General features: G+C 50.8%; 1 protein-coding gene across 8 annotated transcripts in view; it reads left to right on the top strand.

Annotated features, from left to right (window-relative positions):
- Positions 1-19,113, top strand: part of SLIT1 (slit guidance ligand 1) — a 201,061-nt gene that overhangs the window by 90,519 nt on the left and 91,429 nt on the right. Inside the window, exons 1-3 of one of the 8 annotated variants that reach the window (XM_058436136.1) lie at positions 3,269-3,350; positions 3,786-3,839; positions 11,188-11,290. The exons of 4 other annotated variants lie outside the window; for them this stretch is intronic. Coding sequence is in view for 1 of the 4 variants with exons in the window: in XM_058436134.1 (XP_058292117.1) it covers positions 3,307-3,350 (44 nt within the window). In the remaining 3 variants the exon portion in view is untranslated. Of the gene's footprint in view, positions 1-3,256; positions 3,351-3,785; positions 3,840-11,187; positions 11,291-19,113 lie in introns of those variants that run through there. 3 more of the 8 variants (XM_058436135.1, XM_058436137.1, XM_058436134.1) reach the window with 3 other exon arrangements.

The raw sequence follows: 19,113 nt of genomic DNA on the forward strand, positions 1-19,113 counted from the left end.
GGTATGGTTGTCTTTCTGGCTGGTCAATTTCTCTGTTTTGTTCTTGGCCCTGGGCAGAGTCTGGGCTGAGGCTAACCTGGTGAAATGGCTTGAAATGTTACCTGTGGCCTCCAGAGGGGCCACGGCTAACAACAGTTCATGTGTCCTGGCCCCATTTTCACCTCGAGCTCCTTAATTAAGACCCTCCGGAGATGCCCTGTGGTCCTGTGATTTATCCACATCTGGTTAGGCAGTCGTCTAGAAGATTCTGACCCCGGTTTGATCTGCCATCTCTTCTGCCCACTTCAGAAAATCATGTGGGAGTTCATCAGTCTTTAATATGTTTTCTGTAAAGACAGGGATGGTGATTTATGTTCCCTGCTCTCATTACACCACGGTCACTGGAGGCCCCTGCGATGTAGCCAGGGCGCTCCCTTCCACTGACTTGGCAAGGAGGGCCTTGGGTTCCCTTTCATCTGCTTCTTGCTGCTCCTGGGGCCTCATTTATGTGTGCAAGGTGCCCTTTCTGCAGACGCAAGAGCTTGAGTGTGGCTAGGCAGCCCCGCTCAGCCTTTTTGTGTATGTTTTTGAATCTCCTTATCTTTATCATGACTTGTTTTTATCTTGTCAAATAACTTACCTGCATCTATGTTCGGAGACGGTGGTGAATGGAACTGAGTGGTCGTCAGATTTATTTTTCCTGCTGACTTTTTTATGTTAAGGAAGGGGCATGCCCCCCTTCTTTCCATTTATAATTATGCTGGTCCCTAGGACACTGGAAGAAGCCAGCTCTGCCCCCTCAGCATCTTGGCTGAGTATCGGCCAGGTCTCTGTAACGTGGAGGGGGCCAAATAGGAGTCGTGCATTTATTGGTGTTATTCAGCTGAATTTAAAAGTGGCCTATTCAGCACTGGGGCTAAGCCCCGCAGATAAGCTTGGTAGGTTACCATCTCACGGGTGGTGACAGGGGTGGGAGGTGGGGTTTCCTGGGGAGATGAGACCAGCATCAAGGATGAGATATCCATGAGTGACCCAGCATGCTTGGCCATCCGTGGGAGGCATGACATCCCTCTGGGGATGCATGAGGGATGAATTCATGGAGGAGGTGGCCTTTGAGATGGGTTGTGATGTTGGGTAGGACTTCAGGAGGCGCTGAGAGGAGGAAGGAACTTGCACAGGTGAAAGCAAAGATGAGGGAAGATGTGTGGATTCAGGGAGAGGGAGGCTGTAGCTGGGCACGTGTGGTGGGGTGGGAGCTGGAGGTGTGGATTGGGCCTTGTTACAGGGGCTTGCATCCAAGAATGAAGGGTCTGGGATGCCTCAGTAGGCAGAGAGGTGTTATTGAAGGCTTTTGAGTGGGCACGTACATTTGCCTGTGTGTGGAGTGACCGGATAGAAACTGAGGTGTATAATAGTTGCTGGTGTTAATTGAACACTTACTATGTGCAAGGCATGTTCCTAGTGCCTTACGTGCATCATTTTCTAAATATAGGTCACTCTTCTGTTTGGAACCCTCTGATGGCTACTGCTTCATCACAGTGATATCCAAAGTCCCTACCCTTGACTACTTTTCCCCTTTCTCACTCCAGTGACCCTGGACTCCTTGCTTTTCTGTGAACACCAAGCATATTCCTGCTTCCAGACCTTGGCACTGACTGTTCTCTGTGCCTAGAATACTCTTTCTCCCAGATACCCATGGGGCTCACTCCCTTCTTCCTTTAGGTCTTTAATCAAAGGCCTTCCCCACCACCTAGAAAAAGGTAACTCCCACTCGGCACCCCCAGTGCTTTTACCCCTCACCTGCTTGATTCTTCTCTGTAGTACTCCCCTCCACCCGCTACCCCACAGAATATGAGCTCCACGGGGCAGGGCTGTGTTCCTTGCTGTATCCCCACCCCAGGAACAAGGCCTGGTGCACAGGGGTGCTCAGCAGGTAGTTACTGCATGAGTGAGTGTTCTGCAGTCTGCACTCCTGCCATGGGAGTTGCCTGTCATCATCCTCATCTTGCAGACAAGGAAACCAAGTTGAAGCTCAAGTAACTGGGCAAGGTCACCTGCTGGGAATGGCTGGAGACTGCCCACCTCTGACCCTACTGTGTAACCACACCACCTTGTCATGGTTGTGACTGGGCAACAACACTCACATCTCTGTCCTAGGGGCTGTGTGAGGTTTTTTCCAGCTTATTTTGAACAGTGTTTTTGTTAGAAGGTACTTCATTCCCAGAGGGTTCATTAATTGAGGGTGTTGCACTTTGTGAAGAAATCGCTGTCTAACTTGGGTCTGGAAATCACACTGTGTGCTTTCAGATGTGCTAAAATAAACGTTTAGAGGAGAAAAAAGGAGTCTTATTGTTGTAAAAATTAGGCAGTTTGGGGAGACAGCTGGAAGCTTGTTAAAATCCTCACCAAGGGGCCTTGGAAGTCGTTACTAAGGAGACCAATGGTGGGTTCCTTTCTGGTTAGCCGGTGGGAGGGCATCAGGAGTTGCTTGGAAGCTGCTGCTGGGAAAAAGAGTGTTGGGGGTTTTCGGCAGGTGTGTGGCCCCCACTCCAGCATGGCTTTGTCCTGATCTGTCCTGCTGCAAAGAGAGGGGAAGCAGGAGACCCTGTTTGGATCTTGGAGAAGGCTGGAGGTGTTACCTTAGAGCAGCAGAAATGAGAAAGCACCTGACTTCCCATCTCATTGCCCCTCCCAGGCATGCAGCCAGCCCTCTCCTGGACTCCCTGATGTACTCACACCTATCCCTGCTGAACGCTTGCTATTGGAGAGGTCGCTGCCCATATGGTCTCGCCTGCATGACTGAAGTTGCTCATCAGTTCTTCCGCATACCAAGCTCAACCTGCTATCCTGGGACTTGTAAGCCCTGGTCACCTGGCCTAGATCTGCCTCCCTTAGGGTATTCAGAGAAGCAGTTAGCCTCCCCCTGCGCCCTCGATTTTGATGGTAGCTCAGACTCTGAGCACCTGCCAGGGACTTGGTGATTGCCAGCTCCTCACATTTAGGATCCATGCACATCCTTACATCACAGTGGAGATATGGAAATGAGTTCCAGAGACATGACTGTACTTGGTCCTGGAGCTGCTAATGAAGAGTGGGCACACAGACCCAGGTTTGTGGGGCACCAGGGCCTGCGCTCCCTGGACACTGTATATAAGCAGGTCTCCCAACCTGGTGGCTGCACTGTGACATCACACAACAGTGCTGTCATCTACGATTCAGTACCCTGAGCTGCTGCTGAGCCGGGCCTCCCCCATCCACCCCTGTGCCACTGTTACAGAGTGATCATGGCAGCATGTCACACACACATCCTGTGAAGGACAGTCTGCGATGGCCTCTGATGGTGTCCAGAGTGAGCTTTGGCAGTCTCTAAGGTTGTCACCTTTGCGCGTCCCTGCAGTGCCTCCCCGCAGTGCCTCACAAGCTTTTTTTTTTTTTTTCTTTTTTCTTTCTTTTTTTTTTTTGATGGAGTCTTACTCATTCTGTCACCCAGACTGGAGTGCAATGGTGCGATCTTGGCTCATTGCAACCTCCGCCTCCTGGGTTCAAGCGACTCTCCTGCTTCAGCCTCCTAAGTAGCCAGGACTACAGGTGCTCACCGCCATGCTTGAGAATTTTTGTATTTTTAGTAGAGACAGGGTTTCACCATGTTGGCCAGGCTGGTCTTGAACTCCTGACCTCAGGCGACAGGTGATCCACCTGCCTTGGCATCCCAAAGTGCTGGGATTACAGGCATGAGCCACCACTCCCGGCCACCTCACAGGTTTTAACGTGCATCTACATCATCCTGGGATCTTGTATCAATGCAGGTCCTGATTCAGTAGGTTCAGGAGGAGCCTGATTCTGCTCGTCCAAGCTGCCAGGTGAGGCTGACCCTGCCGGTCCACGACCACCCTTTGAGAAGTGACATTTGATCCCAGGAGAATAGGGATCACCCTGAGGGCAGGATCCCAGCTGGGTTAGGAGCAATTAGTATTTTCCAAGACCCATGACACTCCTGAATTTAATGATAGCCCAGGCCAGTTCCAACAGTGATCAGACCGTGGGAGAGATATTTAGTCTTACTGACTGTGAATCAAGAGGCATTGTGACTCATCACTCCAGACATGCAAACTCATATCTACCCCCAGAGCAGGGCTGGTGCTGCCTGGTACTGGGGCCATGCTTCAGCTGCTCATAGCCAGTCCAGGCTGCTGTCTGAGGCCAGGAGGCATGTGCAGCACATCCTCCCTGGCACAGCTATCAGAGGAGGGCAGGCCCTAAACCTATAACCTGCTGACTGCAATGGCTCTGTGACATGACATTGCTCCCAGCAGCATCGTGGGCAGGGGCGATGGGAAGAGCACCAGATAACAAGCCGCGTGAGTCCAGAGAAGAGACTTGACCTCTCTGGGCTTTCTTTTCATTTGCCAGAAGAGAGGGTTGAACGTGGTCATGTTTAAATTCCCCCCAGGTCTGATTTCCGTCGTGTGTGTGCTCCCGCACTAGGGGTTCTTTGGCTGGCAAGGGAAACTAGAGAAGTTTTGCTTTCAGGAGGGGAGATGGAAATACAGCCTTCTGCTCCCTGAGAGGTGGTCCTGGGTGTGAGGGCAGCAGCGTTCTGGGTTGTCTGGGGAGGAGCGCTCCATCCAATAGGAAGAGGACCCAGGAAGCTGGTTCTGGTGCCTCCCTCTCCATTCTTCTCTGCAGACACTCCATCTGTGTCCCCAGCGGCAGGCCTATGACTCTCTTCCACCTGTATCTGGTCTCCTTGTGAGGCTTCTGAATGTGCCTTTGGGATTTACTCTCCCTCCCTAGTGCTGCATGGCCTCCACAATCCCCTTGGGGACACTGGCAACGTGAAGGGCTCAGTGCCAGCAGGAAGGGGTTCAGTTTCATTGATGCACAGAGAGGTCCATTCCCTTACTGTTTTCTGCTCTTGTAGGTGGGCAGACTATACCCATGGAGCCCAAACTGGCCTGCGTCTGCACCATCCCTAGAAATACACAGCAGCACTTTTCCTCTCCTCCCTGAGCAAGCCAGGGAGCCCTGTGGCTTCCAGGGCATTTGCCCTTGTGGTCACCTAAGGCCGAGGCAGCGGCGTACCAAGGGGTGGTGGTGGGAGCCCATCCCTGGTGGGGAGCAGTATTGTATCACTGACATGCCTTAAAATTGCCAGTGTGTGATGCTAATGAAAAGTGAACTGACTTTTATTATTGATTTTATTGTTATGGTCATTATTTTAATGAATGAACAATTATTGTTTTAATGTTTTTTTTTTTTTTTTTTGAGACAAGAGTCTCGCTGTTGCCCAGGCTGTAGTACAGTGGTGTGATCTTGGCTCACTGCAGCCTCTGCCTCCCGGGTTAAAGTGATTCTCCTGCTTCAGCCTCCCGAGTAGCTGGGATTACAGGTGTGCGCCACCATGCCTGGCTTATTTATTTTTTTTGTATTTTTTGTAGAGACAGCGTTTCACCATGTTGGCCAGGCTGGTCCTGAACTCCTGGCCTCAAGTGATCCTCCTGCCTTGGCCTCCCAAAGTGTTGAGATTACAGGCATGAGCCACTACACCTGGCCAAAAATTTTATTATTGCTGTACAATCAATGCACCTCTTGCTGGCTGCACACAGGTGAACCACTCCTGCTGTGCCTCCCCTGCGGGGCTGATGGTCCCCTCACCCACTCCCTGCATGCCTGGTCCCAGCTCAGTGACTTGGGAAGGGGCGTATTCATGTCAAACATGTTTGTGAGTCGAAGTCTCTGTGCTGTATCAATCCAAGAGCCAGCAGGAAGGGTCTCCAACACTAGAACACTTCCTGACTCAAATCGTGTGACATCATGTCACTTATTGTCAATGGGGAGATGCCTGGATTCAAATATTGTGTCTTCTAGGGTGATGGAAGTGAGAAAATTGGTTCTTTGGCCATACTCTAAGTATATATTGTCAGAAGATTTTAAATACAGATAAGACATTTAATTATTAAATGGCTTTTCAACGTGAGGCTCAAATGGAGCTTTCTAATTAGCTGTCAGTTCTGTCACAGCCGTGACTAGTGTGCCCTGGGCTGGCTTCTCTCCTGATTTTCATGTATAAATTCCATTTCATGGTAACCAGATGCTGCGGGGGCACTGCCCGGGGTCTCTGGCCTCCCCCGGGCAAGAAGGTACCAGAACTTCCCTCTCCTTCTGGGACTGCCTTTCCCTGCTCCTAGGTCAGGGCAGGGGACCATCAAGCTGGATTTACTCGAAAAGGATAAGTGAAAGGAAAGACTGGAAGCACCCCGCCCCCTGCATACCTGACACACACATAGGTACACATGCAGAGAAAGAGGGCCAGGCCACAGGCAGAGATGGACACTGGGTGAGCCAGCAGCAGCCAGAGACAGACAGATGGACACCTACCCAGATGTACAACAGATCCAGGAGCTTCTCCTCCTGTCCACTGCCTGCCGTCCCCCACCCCCCTAACCTGGAGTCTTTTTCCCTTTGTGCAATTTTGACTTTTAGAAACTCCAAGGTGGCTGCAGCCCTGCTCAGCTGTATTGAGCCTGCTGCTCTGGGTGGCTGACCTGGGGCAGGCTAGCCTGGTGCAGTGGTGCCTGTGCTGCCTGCATCTCTTCCTTGGGACTCTTCCTGAGATTTCAGGCCCTCCTGTGACTTCAGCCTTCCCTTTTCCCCAGGAACCCCCAAATCAAGCCCTGGCCCCTCTCTTAGTCCTGTCTCACGTTCCCAATGGCCTGAGGGAGGGGCAGTCACAGCATCCTCCCAAACTGGACACCCCCCGCACCTCCACTCCAACCTCCTGTTGCTATTCATGTTAATCATGGCAGCTAACAATGGTGAGGGGCACTGAGAGCCAGGTGCTCGGCTGGGCACGTCACACACGCTCGCTCCCTTGGTCCCCTGACACCCCTGCCTGAGGAGCTGGTCTCATTTCCTGCTGCTTTATTGTTCAGGAAACTGGGGACAGGAGGGGCTGAGTGTCCTGTCCAGGGCCACTTGGGGAGGCCAACTCCAGAGTTCCTACTGACAGCCACGTAATACTCCTGCCTGCTATGTCCCCAGGCATTGTCCCTTTCTGGGGGAAGCCAGATCCCTCCATCTGGTAGTTGGGAGCCCCATCACTGGTGCTTTAAGGACTACTGTGGCCTCACGAGGGACTCTCCTCTGCCCTTCCCCTCTTCCAGCCATCCTACTTGGTGCCAGGTGTCGTCTTCCTGAGACACCACGCTGATCCGCTCTTGTTTTCAAGTCTTCAGTGGTCCCGTGGCTGTGGGTTCAATTTCCCCTCCCTTACATGGCATTCAAAGGCCTTAGGCACCTGCCCAGCCCAGGCACCTCCTAGCTTGTTTCTCTGTGCACACCACTTGGACCACCAGGCTCTTCAGCTCTAGCCCCAGCACACGCTGGGCTTCCTGCCTCTGCTCACCCGCTCTGCCTCGCCAAGTCCTCACCATACCCCTAGGAGCCCTCACCTCTCCCAGGTCCCTCCAGCCAAGGGGTGTCTTCTCTGACTGAAAACCTGGCCCCTGCCCCTCTCTGCCTAGCAGCTTGGCTTCATCCCAGTTACCACTTCCTCAGCCTCTCTCCCCCAGCTCTGAGTTGTGAGCAGCAGTAGGGCTTTTGTGAACAGAAAATGGTACTCAGCAACATGTCCGGCCCATAGCGAGAGCCCCAGAACTCTTAGCCCCCCGGGTCATCCCGGTCACTGTTTTCTCAGGATTCCTTAGGGCAGGGCTGTGCCTGTGTGCATGTTCACATTCCCTGCACAACCCCACCACTGTCCCATCTGTGGAAGGCACTTGGGGAACAGTGGTTCCAGCTATGATGGTTCAAGGCTATTCGTTTTGCCAGACCCTGGTAGCTGGCAGTGTAATCAGAATTTTGCAGATTGAACTATAAACTGGGCTTGCTGATTCATTTGAAATGGCAATATCAACATGATAACATTAACAAGATCGTTAGGCTGGTGATTGCAAATGTACGTGTGGAAGTGAAAGGAAGCACTCTGAACAAAGCAAACAGCTTGCCATCTCTCGTTGTAGGGCATGGCAGAGAAGTACGAGGACCGATGGCTGCCCACAGATTGTGCGTGGCTGGGGAAGGCCTTCCTGGAATAGTGGAAATAATGAGAAATTTAATATTTTGCCTGGGGCTGCAGATTGCAGACCAGGACATATAGCAGAGGGCTGCAGGATAGCAAACTGAATGAATGATCAGTTTGTAAGTCAGGACTAAGTCAGGGAAGACTTTCTGGAGGGGGCTCCTTGAGACTTAAAAAACACCCACTACCAAAAGTTTTAGATTGTTTGCTTTTGTATTAGCATCCACATAGGAAAGGCAAGACGTCTTTGATAAAGAAAGAAATCTAAACTGTGGGTGTTCTTTCTATGCTTTTAACAGCTAGTTTTTCCTCCCACAGAAGCATCGTTCTCACCTCTAAACTCCCACCCCACCTCCACCATCTTAATGAAGTGACCTTTTAGTGCATTGAGTTGGAAATGCTTTCTCTGTAAAAATTATTTCCTCCATGACCCAGGAGTAAATTATTTAGTGGTCTCTGAGACCTTCTACAAGTGAAGTTTCCAAATGAGCCAGATGCATTCCCATGAACTCTGACCTTGCTTAGCAGACATAAAACACAACAGTGAATCTCTCCTAAGACAGCAAAGCATCAAGGCACTCCATGCTCTGGGATCCTCTTTCTCAGGCCCATCAGCGTAGTAGCTGCGAGGATGAGATGTGGTTGCAGTGTTAGATGCAGGAGTGTATGTGTGCAGGACGTGGAGGCCCTTGGGTGGGAGCCTGGCCTAGGCTAGGCGGGTGCTGGTGAGGAGCCTGGAGGTCAGCCTCTTTTGGGGTGCCAGGCGCTGTGCACTCTCATCTTGCCCTCCTAGTATCCGTGAGAAAAAATGGGAGCTTTGGATGGTACAGAACTCCAGAGAGGAGCAGGAAGGCTGTACGTTTGGCAGACAGTTGGTTGGGCAGTTTAAATTTGTCCAAATGAGTATAAAGCCACCCAGGAGGGGTTTGTTGGTGGCTCTCATTAAATACAAAACTAAATGGGATTTAATTTTTCTGCCTCTATGAGTCTTTTCACACCCATGCATTTCTAAATCACACCACGTGCCCTGATTCTTGAGAGAGAAAATGTGGTTACTAGAAGCGAGAAAACCGCTGGCCCCTGGGTTTCTCTGGGTTTGCTGGGGGAAGGGGGCTCTCCGCCTCCCCTCTCTCAGGGTCAAGCTGGGGCAGGTGGGCTGTGCTGTGGGCAGGTGGCGAAGCAGCCCTGCAAGAGGTGGGAGTGAGGAGCCGCTGACATTTCATTCCTGGCCCCTCCTGCTTGGGCTCCGTGAAGCCTTTTTAGCTTGGCTGCTGGAAGCTTCGAGCTGATAATGATGAGGGAGTGTAAATGTCAGCGGGCTCCCGGCTTCAATCAGAGCTGTTAAAAATAAGCCTGGCAAGGCAGCTCTGCCAGAGGTGCGCTCAGAGAGCGGTGGGGAGGGCAGGAGGGGTTGGGGGAACAGGACGCTGGTTGGGGGGCTCGAGGGCGTGATGGCGAGAGGATGTCAAACCTGGTTTCTGGCAAGTAGTGAGTGGGGGCAGGAAGCAGAGACAGACACGAAGGAAATACTTATTTTCTTTTCTCAGCCTTTTTTGTGATTAAAAAACAAGTGACATCTCAAATTTCATTTGGAAAGGAAAAAGCAGAAGGCAGCGGTCTGGGTCCCTAAGCTCAGGCTGCAGCTGGCTCTTTTGTTTGCTGGGCTGAAATTCTAACGGTGCCTGATATCAGAGTGCCTGGCACACCAGGGCAGAGGCAGGGGGTAGGGGGATAGCTGCCAGCCTCACTCAGGGTGAGAGATTCTTTCTCTGCTTGGCCACTGGGGAGGAGGCACAGCCCCAGGTGAGATCCGGGAGGGAACTTGCACCTCTCAACTCAAAGGGTGCCCTGTGGCTGGCAGCATCAGCCTCCGCAGGGAGCTGGTTGGGTAACACAGACACTCAGGCCCACCCCAGACCTGCCCATCTGAACAAGTCCCCAGGGGATTTGTGTGCACATTAGTGGCTGAGAAACACTGCTTTAGAGATGATAGCGTCTGTATCCTCAGATGGGGACACAGAATTCCAGAGTGGCAGAGGGACACACCCAAGGTCACACACCTGATGCAGGAAACGAGGGCCTCTGAACCAGGGTCTGGAGCATTTTTCCATCCACATGATGTCCCTCACAGGGCCGGGCACAGAGGCAGGTTCAACAAGTGCAGCCGTTACTTCTCTTCCTGCTGCAGTATGGTGGCTTTTCTAACCCGGGGGGAATAGCTTCAGGGACCAGTCGGTATATCTGAGTGGACTTCAGTTCTCACAAAGAATCTCCCCAGCACGGGATTCAGTCTTATCCCTTTTTTCATTTGGGACATGCTAGCTTCTCCCCGCTTGTCCCAGAGTTGGCATCTGAAGCTGTGCAAGGAAGCAAGGTGCAAAATGGGCGTGGAAGGCCCCGGAAAGCCCCAAGAAGAGGGACCTTCCATGGGAAGTAGTGGTTGGTCCATAAGAATAGCGTTAGGATATAGTGAGGTCAGCAGCTGGACTCTGGCTGGAAAGCATGGATGCAGTTTAATTAGGTTTCTTTCTCTCTCTTTTTTTCATTTTTGAGGAGTTTTGCTCTGTCGCCCAGGCTGGAGTGCATGGGAGCAATCTCTGCTCACTGCAACCTCTGCCTTCCGGGTTCAACTAATTCTCCTGCTTTAGTCTCCCTAGTAGCTGGGACTACAGGTGCCCACTACCATGCCTGACTAACTTTTGTATTTTTCGTAGAGACGGGGTTTCACTATGTTGGCCAGGCTGTTCTCGAACTCCTGACCTCAGATGATCCACCTGCCTCGGCCTCCCAGAGTGCTGGGATTATAGGCATGAGCCACTGCACCCAGCCTATCTCTCTCTCTCTCTTTCTGGCAGTTGGGACTGGGGTAGGGTAGAGAATTAAAGTTAATAATTAAAGCAGAGAATTAAATCATTTATTGAGATGTGCTCATTTGCATTTATTTGCTTAAAATAATTCCATAAATTGTAAAAGTTCTTCCTTCCACCCAAGGGGAGAAAAAACTGATAAGATGACATAAAGCAGTTTTAATTAATTGTAAAAAAATTCAAAGATATCCATGCCTTCATTCATTTGGTCATAGATTGATGCATTCTCCGACTTCTTATTAGACTCTGATTTCTCCCTAGGCACTGTGCTCGATGCTTATCAGACCAGGCAATTTCTGGTCCTAGTGCCGCCGTCACCTGCTCCACACAGCTGCATTCTTCTTATGAATACTACTTAATCCAGGTGCCCAAACTCGACATTGTATCATTTTTTAGGGTGGAAACTCCTCCTGTCTTCCTAATTAGGGGCCACATGGCCTCACATAATCATCAATAAGGCTGAGACATCCTTAGGAGCATAGAATTTGGCTAGTTTTTTGGAGCCATACAGTCGGTGGAGGCGTGGTGGGATCAGACAGCTATGCAGGGTCACTGTGTTCAGTTGCTCAGGATGTGCACTGCCCAAGGGTGCCACCTCTAAAGGACACCATTCTCATTATAGATGTAGATTTGCACATTTATTTAGACAATTTCCAAATAAATAGAAGTATCTTGAAGAAGGGATGCCTTTTTCTAATTCCCACAAAGGTCCCCTACGGCCTGGCAGTGGCCCTGGAGGTTCTGGTTCCAGCACTAGCTCTGATACTAGCTACCTTGAATTCTTCCCACAGGTCAACATGCTTTTTGGCCTTGGCCTTTCTTCTACATAGGATGCAGGGGGTCCTCTGGGGGCAGGGTGACCCAGGTGCATTTCCAGAAGGTGAATGACAGTCTTAGCACTGGGGCATCCCTTTCCTAGGTGGTTTTTGTCACCTTCTGAAAATGCCCATCTTTGCTGTTGCTAGTTTCTTTGGCACTCACTCACATTTCAGCCATTTCTTGTTTGTGTCCTAATTCTCCCTTGTCACCAGCCTAAGAGAGAGTGTGGGTGTGAGGGAGGCCCTATTCTCTTCGTCTCAGGGCTTTGCTTCTCTGCTGTGGTCAGGCCCACAGGTGCCTGCACATCCTCCACCTGCCTTAGCAAGACGGTGTTTCTGCAGATGGAGTGTTGGGTATTGCTAGCTGTGCTGGTCTTTCCTCAAAGGTGACTTCTATGCCCGCTGGAATTGGGTTTGGCTCTACATAAGAGAAAAACTTTTTAAAAAGATGACTTAAACTAAGATATCAGAGTTTTTCTCTCACTCCAGAGTCAGCTGGGAGTCAGAGTCCCAGGACCCCTCTATCTTTTGCTCCAACATCCTTAGCTTTATCTTCCATCCTCAAGGTCACCTCATGGTTCAAGATGGCTGCTGGAGCGCCAGCCATCTCATATGGGCTTTAGGCAGGAAGAAGAAGGAAAGTAGTGAAGGAAGGGCACCTTTCCCAACTGAGTCAGCCTCCTTCAAAGAGATTTTTCTGGAAGTTTTTTTGTTCAGCAACTTCTACTTAAACCTTGGCTACTCCAAGATGCAAGGGAAGTAGGAAATGTAATTTTTTTTTTTTTTTTTTTTTTTTTGAGACGGAGTCTCACTCTGTCGCCCAGGCTGGAGTGCAGTGGCACAATTTCGGCTCACTGCAAGCTCCGCCTCCCGGGTTCACGCCATTCTCCTGCCTCAGCCTCTCCGAGTAGCTGGGACTACAGGCGCCCGCCACCACGCCCGGATAATTTTTTTGTATTTTTTAGTAGAGACGGGGTTTCACCGTGGTCTCGATCTCCTGACCTCATGATCTGCCCGCCTCGGTCTCCCAAAGTGCTGGGATTACAAGCGTGAGCCATCGCGCCCGGCCAGAAATGTAATTTTTATCTGGGCACATGGCTGGCCAAATCAAATCACAGTTCTTGTAAGAAGGAAAAAGGGGAGAATGGATTTTGGTTGGGAACACCTGGCAACCTCTGCCACATCTTGCTGCTTTTCCCCTTCCCCTATCCACTGCCCTCCCAGGGTCTCAAAAAAGCTGTTCTGGAGAGCTTTGCAACACAGGTTATGTCTTCTGGCTGCCGCACTGCCCTCTTCTCACCCCAGTTCACAGTTTTTTTCTCTTTCCTCTGGTTTTCCCTCTGTCACTTCTCCAGTGAATCCAGGGAGGGCAGTTTTTTGTACAGTGGTTAAGATGTAGATTAAGGCAGACCTGGTCCAGGTTGTAGACTGGACTCCCAGCTGTGTAACCTTAGGCAAATCACAGAACCTCTCTGAACCTCACTTTCCTCATATGTGAAATGGAGCCAACAATAGTCCAGTGGCCTCGTGGATTTGTTGTGAGGAATAAATAGAGGAGGCATGCGGATCACTTAGCACAGAGCCTGGCACGTTGCAAAGGGCTCAGTAGGTGTTGGTTACTACTCTTTTTATTATCATTTTTGGGTCTTGCCCTTGGCATGGATTTTATAGGTATCACCAGCTAGTGGCATATTTCTTTCCTCTTAGACAATTCTCATTCAGTCAAGAAATATTTATTGAGCATCTACTATACACCAGTCTCTCTTCCAGAAGCTTGGAATAATTGACAACATAGTAGGTAAGAATCCCTGCTTCAAGGAGCTGATATTTCATGGGGAGAGTCCCATTGTGCTGGGTGAGACCCTCTGGCCCTTGGCTGCTCTTTTGCCACCAGAAATAGCATCCATGTAGGTATATAGGTCTCTGGGCATTAGCCTCTCACACATGCTCTTATGGCTTCTGAGTCTTTCAGGTGCTTGACCTATGAGATACCCCAAAGGCTGACTTTTGAATCACATTGTTCTTGTATTCACAAATCCTTGGGACTGCTTTAGCAGGCTAACCTATGCAAGTGCTTGGAGATGAGTGCATGTCTCTTCCCAATTAGTTCATTTGCTTCTAACAGGAGCCTTCTAGAGACAGTCTCTCAAAGCAGGGTATGTGACATTTTTGGGAATCGGATGCACCATGCACATATGCACAATTTGCACATGGTTTTAGGGGCTGCATAGACCCTGGGCAGCCCACTCTTGAGGCCTCAGAGCCACCAGGGGCCCCAGCTCAGAACCCTGCTTGACAATCTCAGGAGTGACCTGTGCCAGAGCTGCCTTGACAGCAAGCAGGTGAAGGCAGGCTTCACAAATGTCACTGTGTGCTAGTCACTCTTTCTTGCTCCTTGTGGGTGGCCTGGTTTGAGCAAAAACTTGAGATAAATGTAAGAAGATGAGGCAATGGTTAGCTGAAAAACTTCCTTTCTGCCAAGGTTGCCCTTTGTCCTTTACTAGTGTGTGAATTGTGAGCAAGACTTCTCGCCACTCCTGGCCTCAGAGTTAGTTCTGGCCTGTAAAAGACTGGAGCTTGTTTAGATCATTTCTAATGCTCTTTTCAACTTGGGAACTGCAAGGGCACTTATGGGCTTGGCATTGGACAGAGGGGGGTCCAAGCCCTGTTTGTGCTCCTACGAGCTCAGTGCACTTCAGCCAGCTCCCTGACTTCTCTCAGCCTCGGTGTTCCCATTTGCAAAATGAAGATAAAAACACATTCAAAGTATGATTGTAAACGAGCTAGAAATGTGACTGTCATACAAATATAAAGTGGTATGTGCCAAAAGTTTATATTTAATTCATGAATGAAGGGACCAGCAGGATGGTAAAGTTGTTTCAAGGAGAATTTGGGGGGCTGAGAGCTTATCATCAGTGAAAGGCAGGGAACACTGAAATAAAACTACAAAGTTCAATACAAAATTCGTTAATGTTGGACAGGGTTAATAAACTAAACCTTGAGGTTATTTTTTCTACCAGACAGTAATGATTTGCAACTCTACCACACAAAAATCTACAAGTTCTTGTGTAACTGCAGAGAGGATAGACCCTAATCAGTAGTAGATAGTGAGACAAAGGTGAGTCCCCTAAGGAACCTGGCTCACTTCACAGAAAGACATGAGAAGCCCCTTCCCAGGGGAGAAGGTAGCAGGAGTGGTGCATGGAGCATGTCTGAGCACATCCACACTGATTGGTTTTCAGATGCAGCTGCAAAGTTCATGTGAAATGAAAAAATCAAATCCGTGCTTTGAATCCATAACACTTGCCTTTTGCAAGAGGCAAATTCTCAGTATGGGGATAGGTGATAGAGTGATATCAAACCAGAGTGAACATTTGCTAGGACAGGTAGCTATCTTCTCAGCTGATGTCAATGAATGATCTCAAGTATATCACAAAGTAGTTTTTCCTCCAGCACTGCCTGTGACATTGAACAAACCACTCCTGTGGCAGTGAGGCAGGGGGCAGATGTGCTCTGCAGCCATACTCAGAACTGGGGCTCCCCCCAGGGGCTTGCTTGTCACCCCCTTCAGCACTAGCAGAGGGCCACTTTCATGGATGCGGCGTGGGCTTAGGAGGCAGCAGCCAGGGCCTGCTATGTCCCAGCACCGGCTGGATGGCTTGGGGCTTGCAATTTCACCTCTTCTGTGAAAGCGCCAAGGTGCGGAGCCTGGTGTGGTGCAAGCACTCAGTGAAGGGAGCTGTTGGTGGCACCCTCTTCCGCCCCTTTCCACCCTGTGGCAGTGCTCAGTGTCCTCATTTTAAAAATTTTACCTCTTAAGGCTGTCAAGAAGGTTGCTTCTTGCTTTCACTGCCCCCCAACACCCCTACAATCCAGTTGCCTCCCAGAAGCCAGTTCTCTTTAGAAAATATCAGCCAGACCCTGCTGCTCTCCTGCTAATACACTCCAACTGACTTCAAGTCCAACCCACATCCCAGCCATGCCTCCGAGGCTCTCCATGACCTAGTCCCTGCCTATGGCTCTAGCCACCACCTTCTTTCTATTCCCTGACACTTCCGTCTCTTGCCCACCTCACGGCCTTTGTGCCTGCTGGTTCCCCTGCCTGGGACGCTCTTCCCAGGACTCTGCTTGGCTCCTTGCTTCTTGTCACTTCGTTTCTCCCTTGACAGACAGGGAAGCCCACCAACCATGTGGGCTGCAGGGGACCCTGCTTCCTGCTCCCTCTCCATCCTGGCTCCTGTTCTGTTTCCTTCACGGCACTCCTCCATCTCTGAAATCATGTGGGTGGTTTTTGGCTCCCCCACTGGGATGGAAGCATGGAGCTCCCTTGCCTTGGTTGCTGCTCTGCCTAAGCCCATGGTCCGTCCCTGAGAATGGAGAGGGTCTAGATGAACAGCAGCAGCAAGGATGCTGGTGACAGGCACATGTGTCAGCAGGGACTGAGCTGAATGCTTGTCACATGCTTACTTATCAAATCCCCACCACAGCTAGATACTGTTACTATTTGTTATTCTCATTTTATACAAGAAGAAAGAGAGGCACGGAGATGTTAGGGGACAAGCTCAGAGTCACCCAGCTAGTGAGAAGCAGAGCCAGGATTCAACCCAGACAATCTGGCTCCAGAGTTTCTGCCCTTAACTGACATGTGAAATGCTTGTTGGATTTGTGATGTACGAGACAGAATATGAGCCATCCTCCCCGATGAACCCCACTCCTCCACGATGACAGGCCGTCCCTGCTGGCCTTGATCCCTCAGCCTACTCCCCCAGCTGAAGCCTCCCTCCCTCAGCCGTGAGTAAGGATAGGACACCTTCCACCACCTCACAGGGATGTGATTCAGAGATAGGGCTGCAGCGGCCAGAATTCCATTCCCACCTCTGCCCGGGATTAGTCACACAGGACACATCCCCGTGGGCAGGTCACCTGCAGGCTTCACACTCATCTTCAGAGTCTGACACCTCCAGCCATGGGCAAATTATCTCTCTGCCCGGTCAGCCCAGAGAGACAGAGTAGCAGAGCCCCAGAGCCGAGGGCCCCAGCAGCCCCACGCTGCGTTCTTTTCATTTGCACCTTAGCTGGCTGTCAGGTGCGACAGGGACTCACTGCCACCCCTCACTGCTGCAAAAAGTGAAGTCCCAAGGCTTCCCAGCTCAGAGCCTCACCCCCAGCCATGGGGGGCTTGGCCTCTCCCTGTGTCTTCCTGTCTGACTATTTGTCTTTTTTTTCTCCTTTCACTTCTCTTTCTTTTGTATTCTGCTTTTGCCCTTTTCTCTTTATTGGTCTCCCGGCTCTGAACTGCCTCCCTTTCTCTCTCTCTGTCTCGGATTCCCTTGCCTTTCCCCCAGATGGCTGCACCATGGTGGCACCGGCACCTGGGAGCTGGCTGCTGCTCCCACAGGGCTTCAGCCGTTGCTTTCCTGCAGTTTCTCCCTGCAGGGTGCTGCCCAGGAGTGCACCTGCAGGCTGGGCAAGTGGCCAGGGCTTCTGGCTTCTGTTTGGCCACTGCTCATCTGATAAACAAGTGTGATCCAGCCTCTTTCTTCCCTTGGTCTCTGGATCCTCCCCATGACAGCTCATGAGGATGAGGGGAGGGTTTTGGGTGGGGATATTGACACCAAGTCACCAAAAGGTGTGGCAGACAGTGCTTCATTCCTTTATGGACGTGGGCCCCTGCGATCCTGTCACCCACAGCCCTGGTTCCTGGCTTCTGAAGGTGCTCCCCTCACTCACTCCCCTTTCTTTTGTTTTCTTTCCTACCAAAAATGTTAGCAGGATGCAGAGATTTGGGCACCTCCACACAGATAGACACACAGGTGTCTTTGCTCAACTGTCTAAATTTAGTAGCAAAGTTTCACCCATGCTATGCGTAACTCTTTCCTGTATAGTACGTTTAGCTGTATATAAAAAAACTAATCCAGGGCGACCAGCAAAGCCCTCTATGCCCAAAGCATTTCATTTACATTCCCAGACTGGTCAGATGTCACCAATGATGGACTAGCTTAAGCCAGGACTCCCCCTGACATACCACGTGGAAATTAGGGCTGTCAGTCATTCACCACCTAGTATGAACTACTCTTCCAGGCCCAACATCCTCAACACCCAGTTAGCATCGGTCATCCTGGGGCATTGGAAATACTGTGAGAAAGGGTTGGAGAAAGAGGTGGCACCATAAGAAGGGCACTGGGTGGGGAAGGACACAATGAGGGGTCTGAGGGACAGAGAAGATAGTGTTAGAGATCATACGTGTAGAATGAGGGCTCTCAACCCTGCCTGCACTGTGGCATCCCCTGGGAGCTTTGAAAAATCCCAAAGCCCAGGCTCCCTCCCTGATCAATAAAATCAGAATCTCTGGGCTGGGTCCAGGCAACAGTATTTTTTAAGTTTCCCAGATAGTTCCAGTGTGCAGCTGAGTTTGAGAACCACTCTCTTATCCAGTGCTGTGCCACTTGAATACACGCACAAATCGCCTTATTAAAGGCAGATTCTGATGCAGCAGGTCTCGGGGGCTGGGTGAGATTCTGCATTTCTGTCACTGCTGGTACAGCACATCTTCTTACCAAACTTTGGGTAGCAAGGCTTTAGTTTACCTGGCTTGTTCTCCGACCTGGCTGTGTTCTCAAACGAAGACAGATGAAAATGGGAAATATTGGCTGGGCTGATCAAGACTCCATCCCCCCAGCGCACAGCTCTGGTAACTCTGAGTTGGAGCTCAAGCTTAGAGTGGAGGCCTCGGGCTCCCCAGGCTGGAATCAGATCTAGGGATGTTACTACCCCATAGATGCTCAGGACAGGAGCCGAGAGCGTGATCAGGAGGCTCAGGCAGAGAGCTGTGCTTTGAGGCGAGCCTTTGTGTGCACACTATTGGATCATGGCATGGCTGTGCTGGCTTGTAGGTATGGCCCAGGGGAGTGCTCTTCACTCACACTAGCGTGCCTTCCTCCAGGAGGCTGGCAGAGGGCAGGTGCATCCTTCTCCACAGCTGTGCTGCCATCGTTATTATCAGGAGGCTTGAGATTTGCAGACATGCAATGTGACAAATGCAGGGATGGAGACGGGGGAGGGCCCTGGTGACCACAGGGAAAGTGTTTGTTTGGGGGAACAGGGAGGCAAGCAGGAGGATGGTGAGAGGGGGCTGCAGGGGATGGTCAGAATTTCCTTCTGGGGCTGTGGCCCTTCTGCCCAACACTGTCACAAAGGCAGGATGGGCCTGGTTCAGGGACCTTTGTCATTTGCTGGAGAACAGGCCCCCTGGAGGAATGACAGCTGTTTGTGGGGCTGGGTTGGGAGGTGGTGGTGGCAGGGGCTTCATACACTTATCCAGTCCAGTCAATCTTCAAGGGGATTGGTGCCTGTTTTTTTTTTTTTTTTT

This window comes from Hylobates moloch, unplaced genomic scaffold (genome assembly GCF_009828535.3).
Source record: "Hylobates moloch isolate HMO894 unplaced genomic scaffold, HMol_V3 SCAFFOLD_3, whole genome shotgun sequence".
NCBI lineage: Eukaryota > Metazoa > Chordata > Mammalia > Primates > Hylobatidae > Hylobates > Hylobates moloch.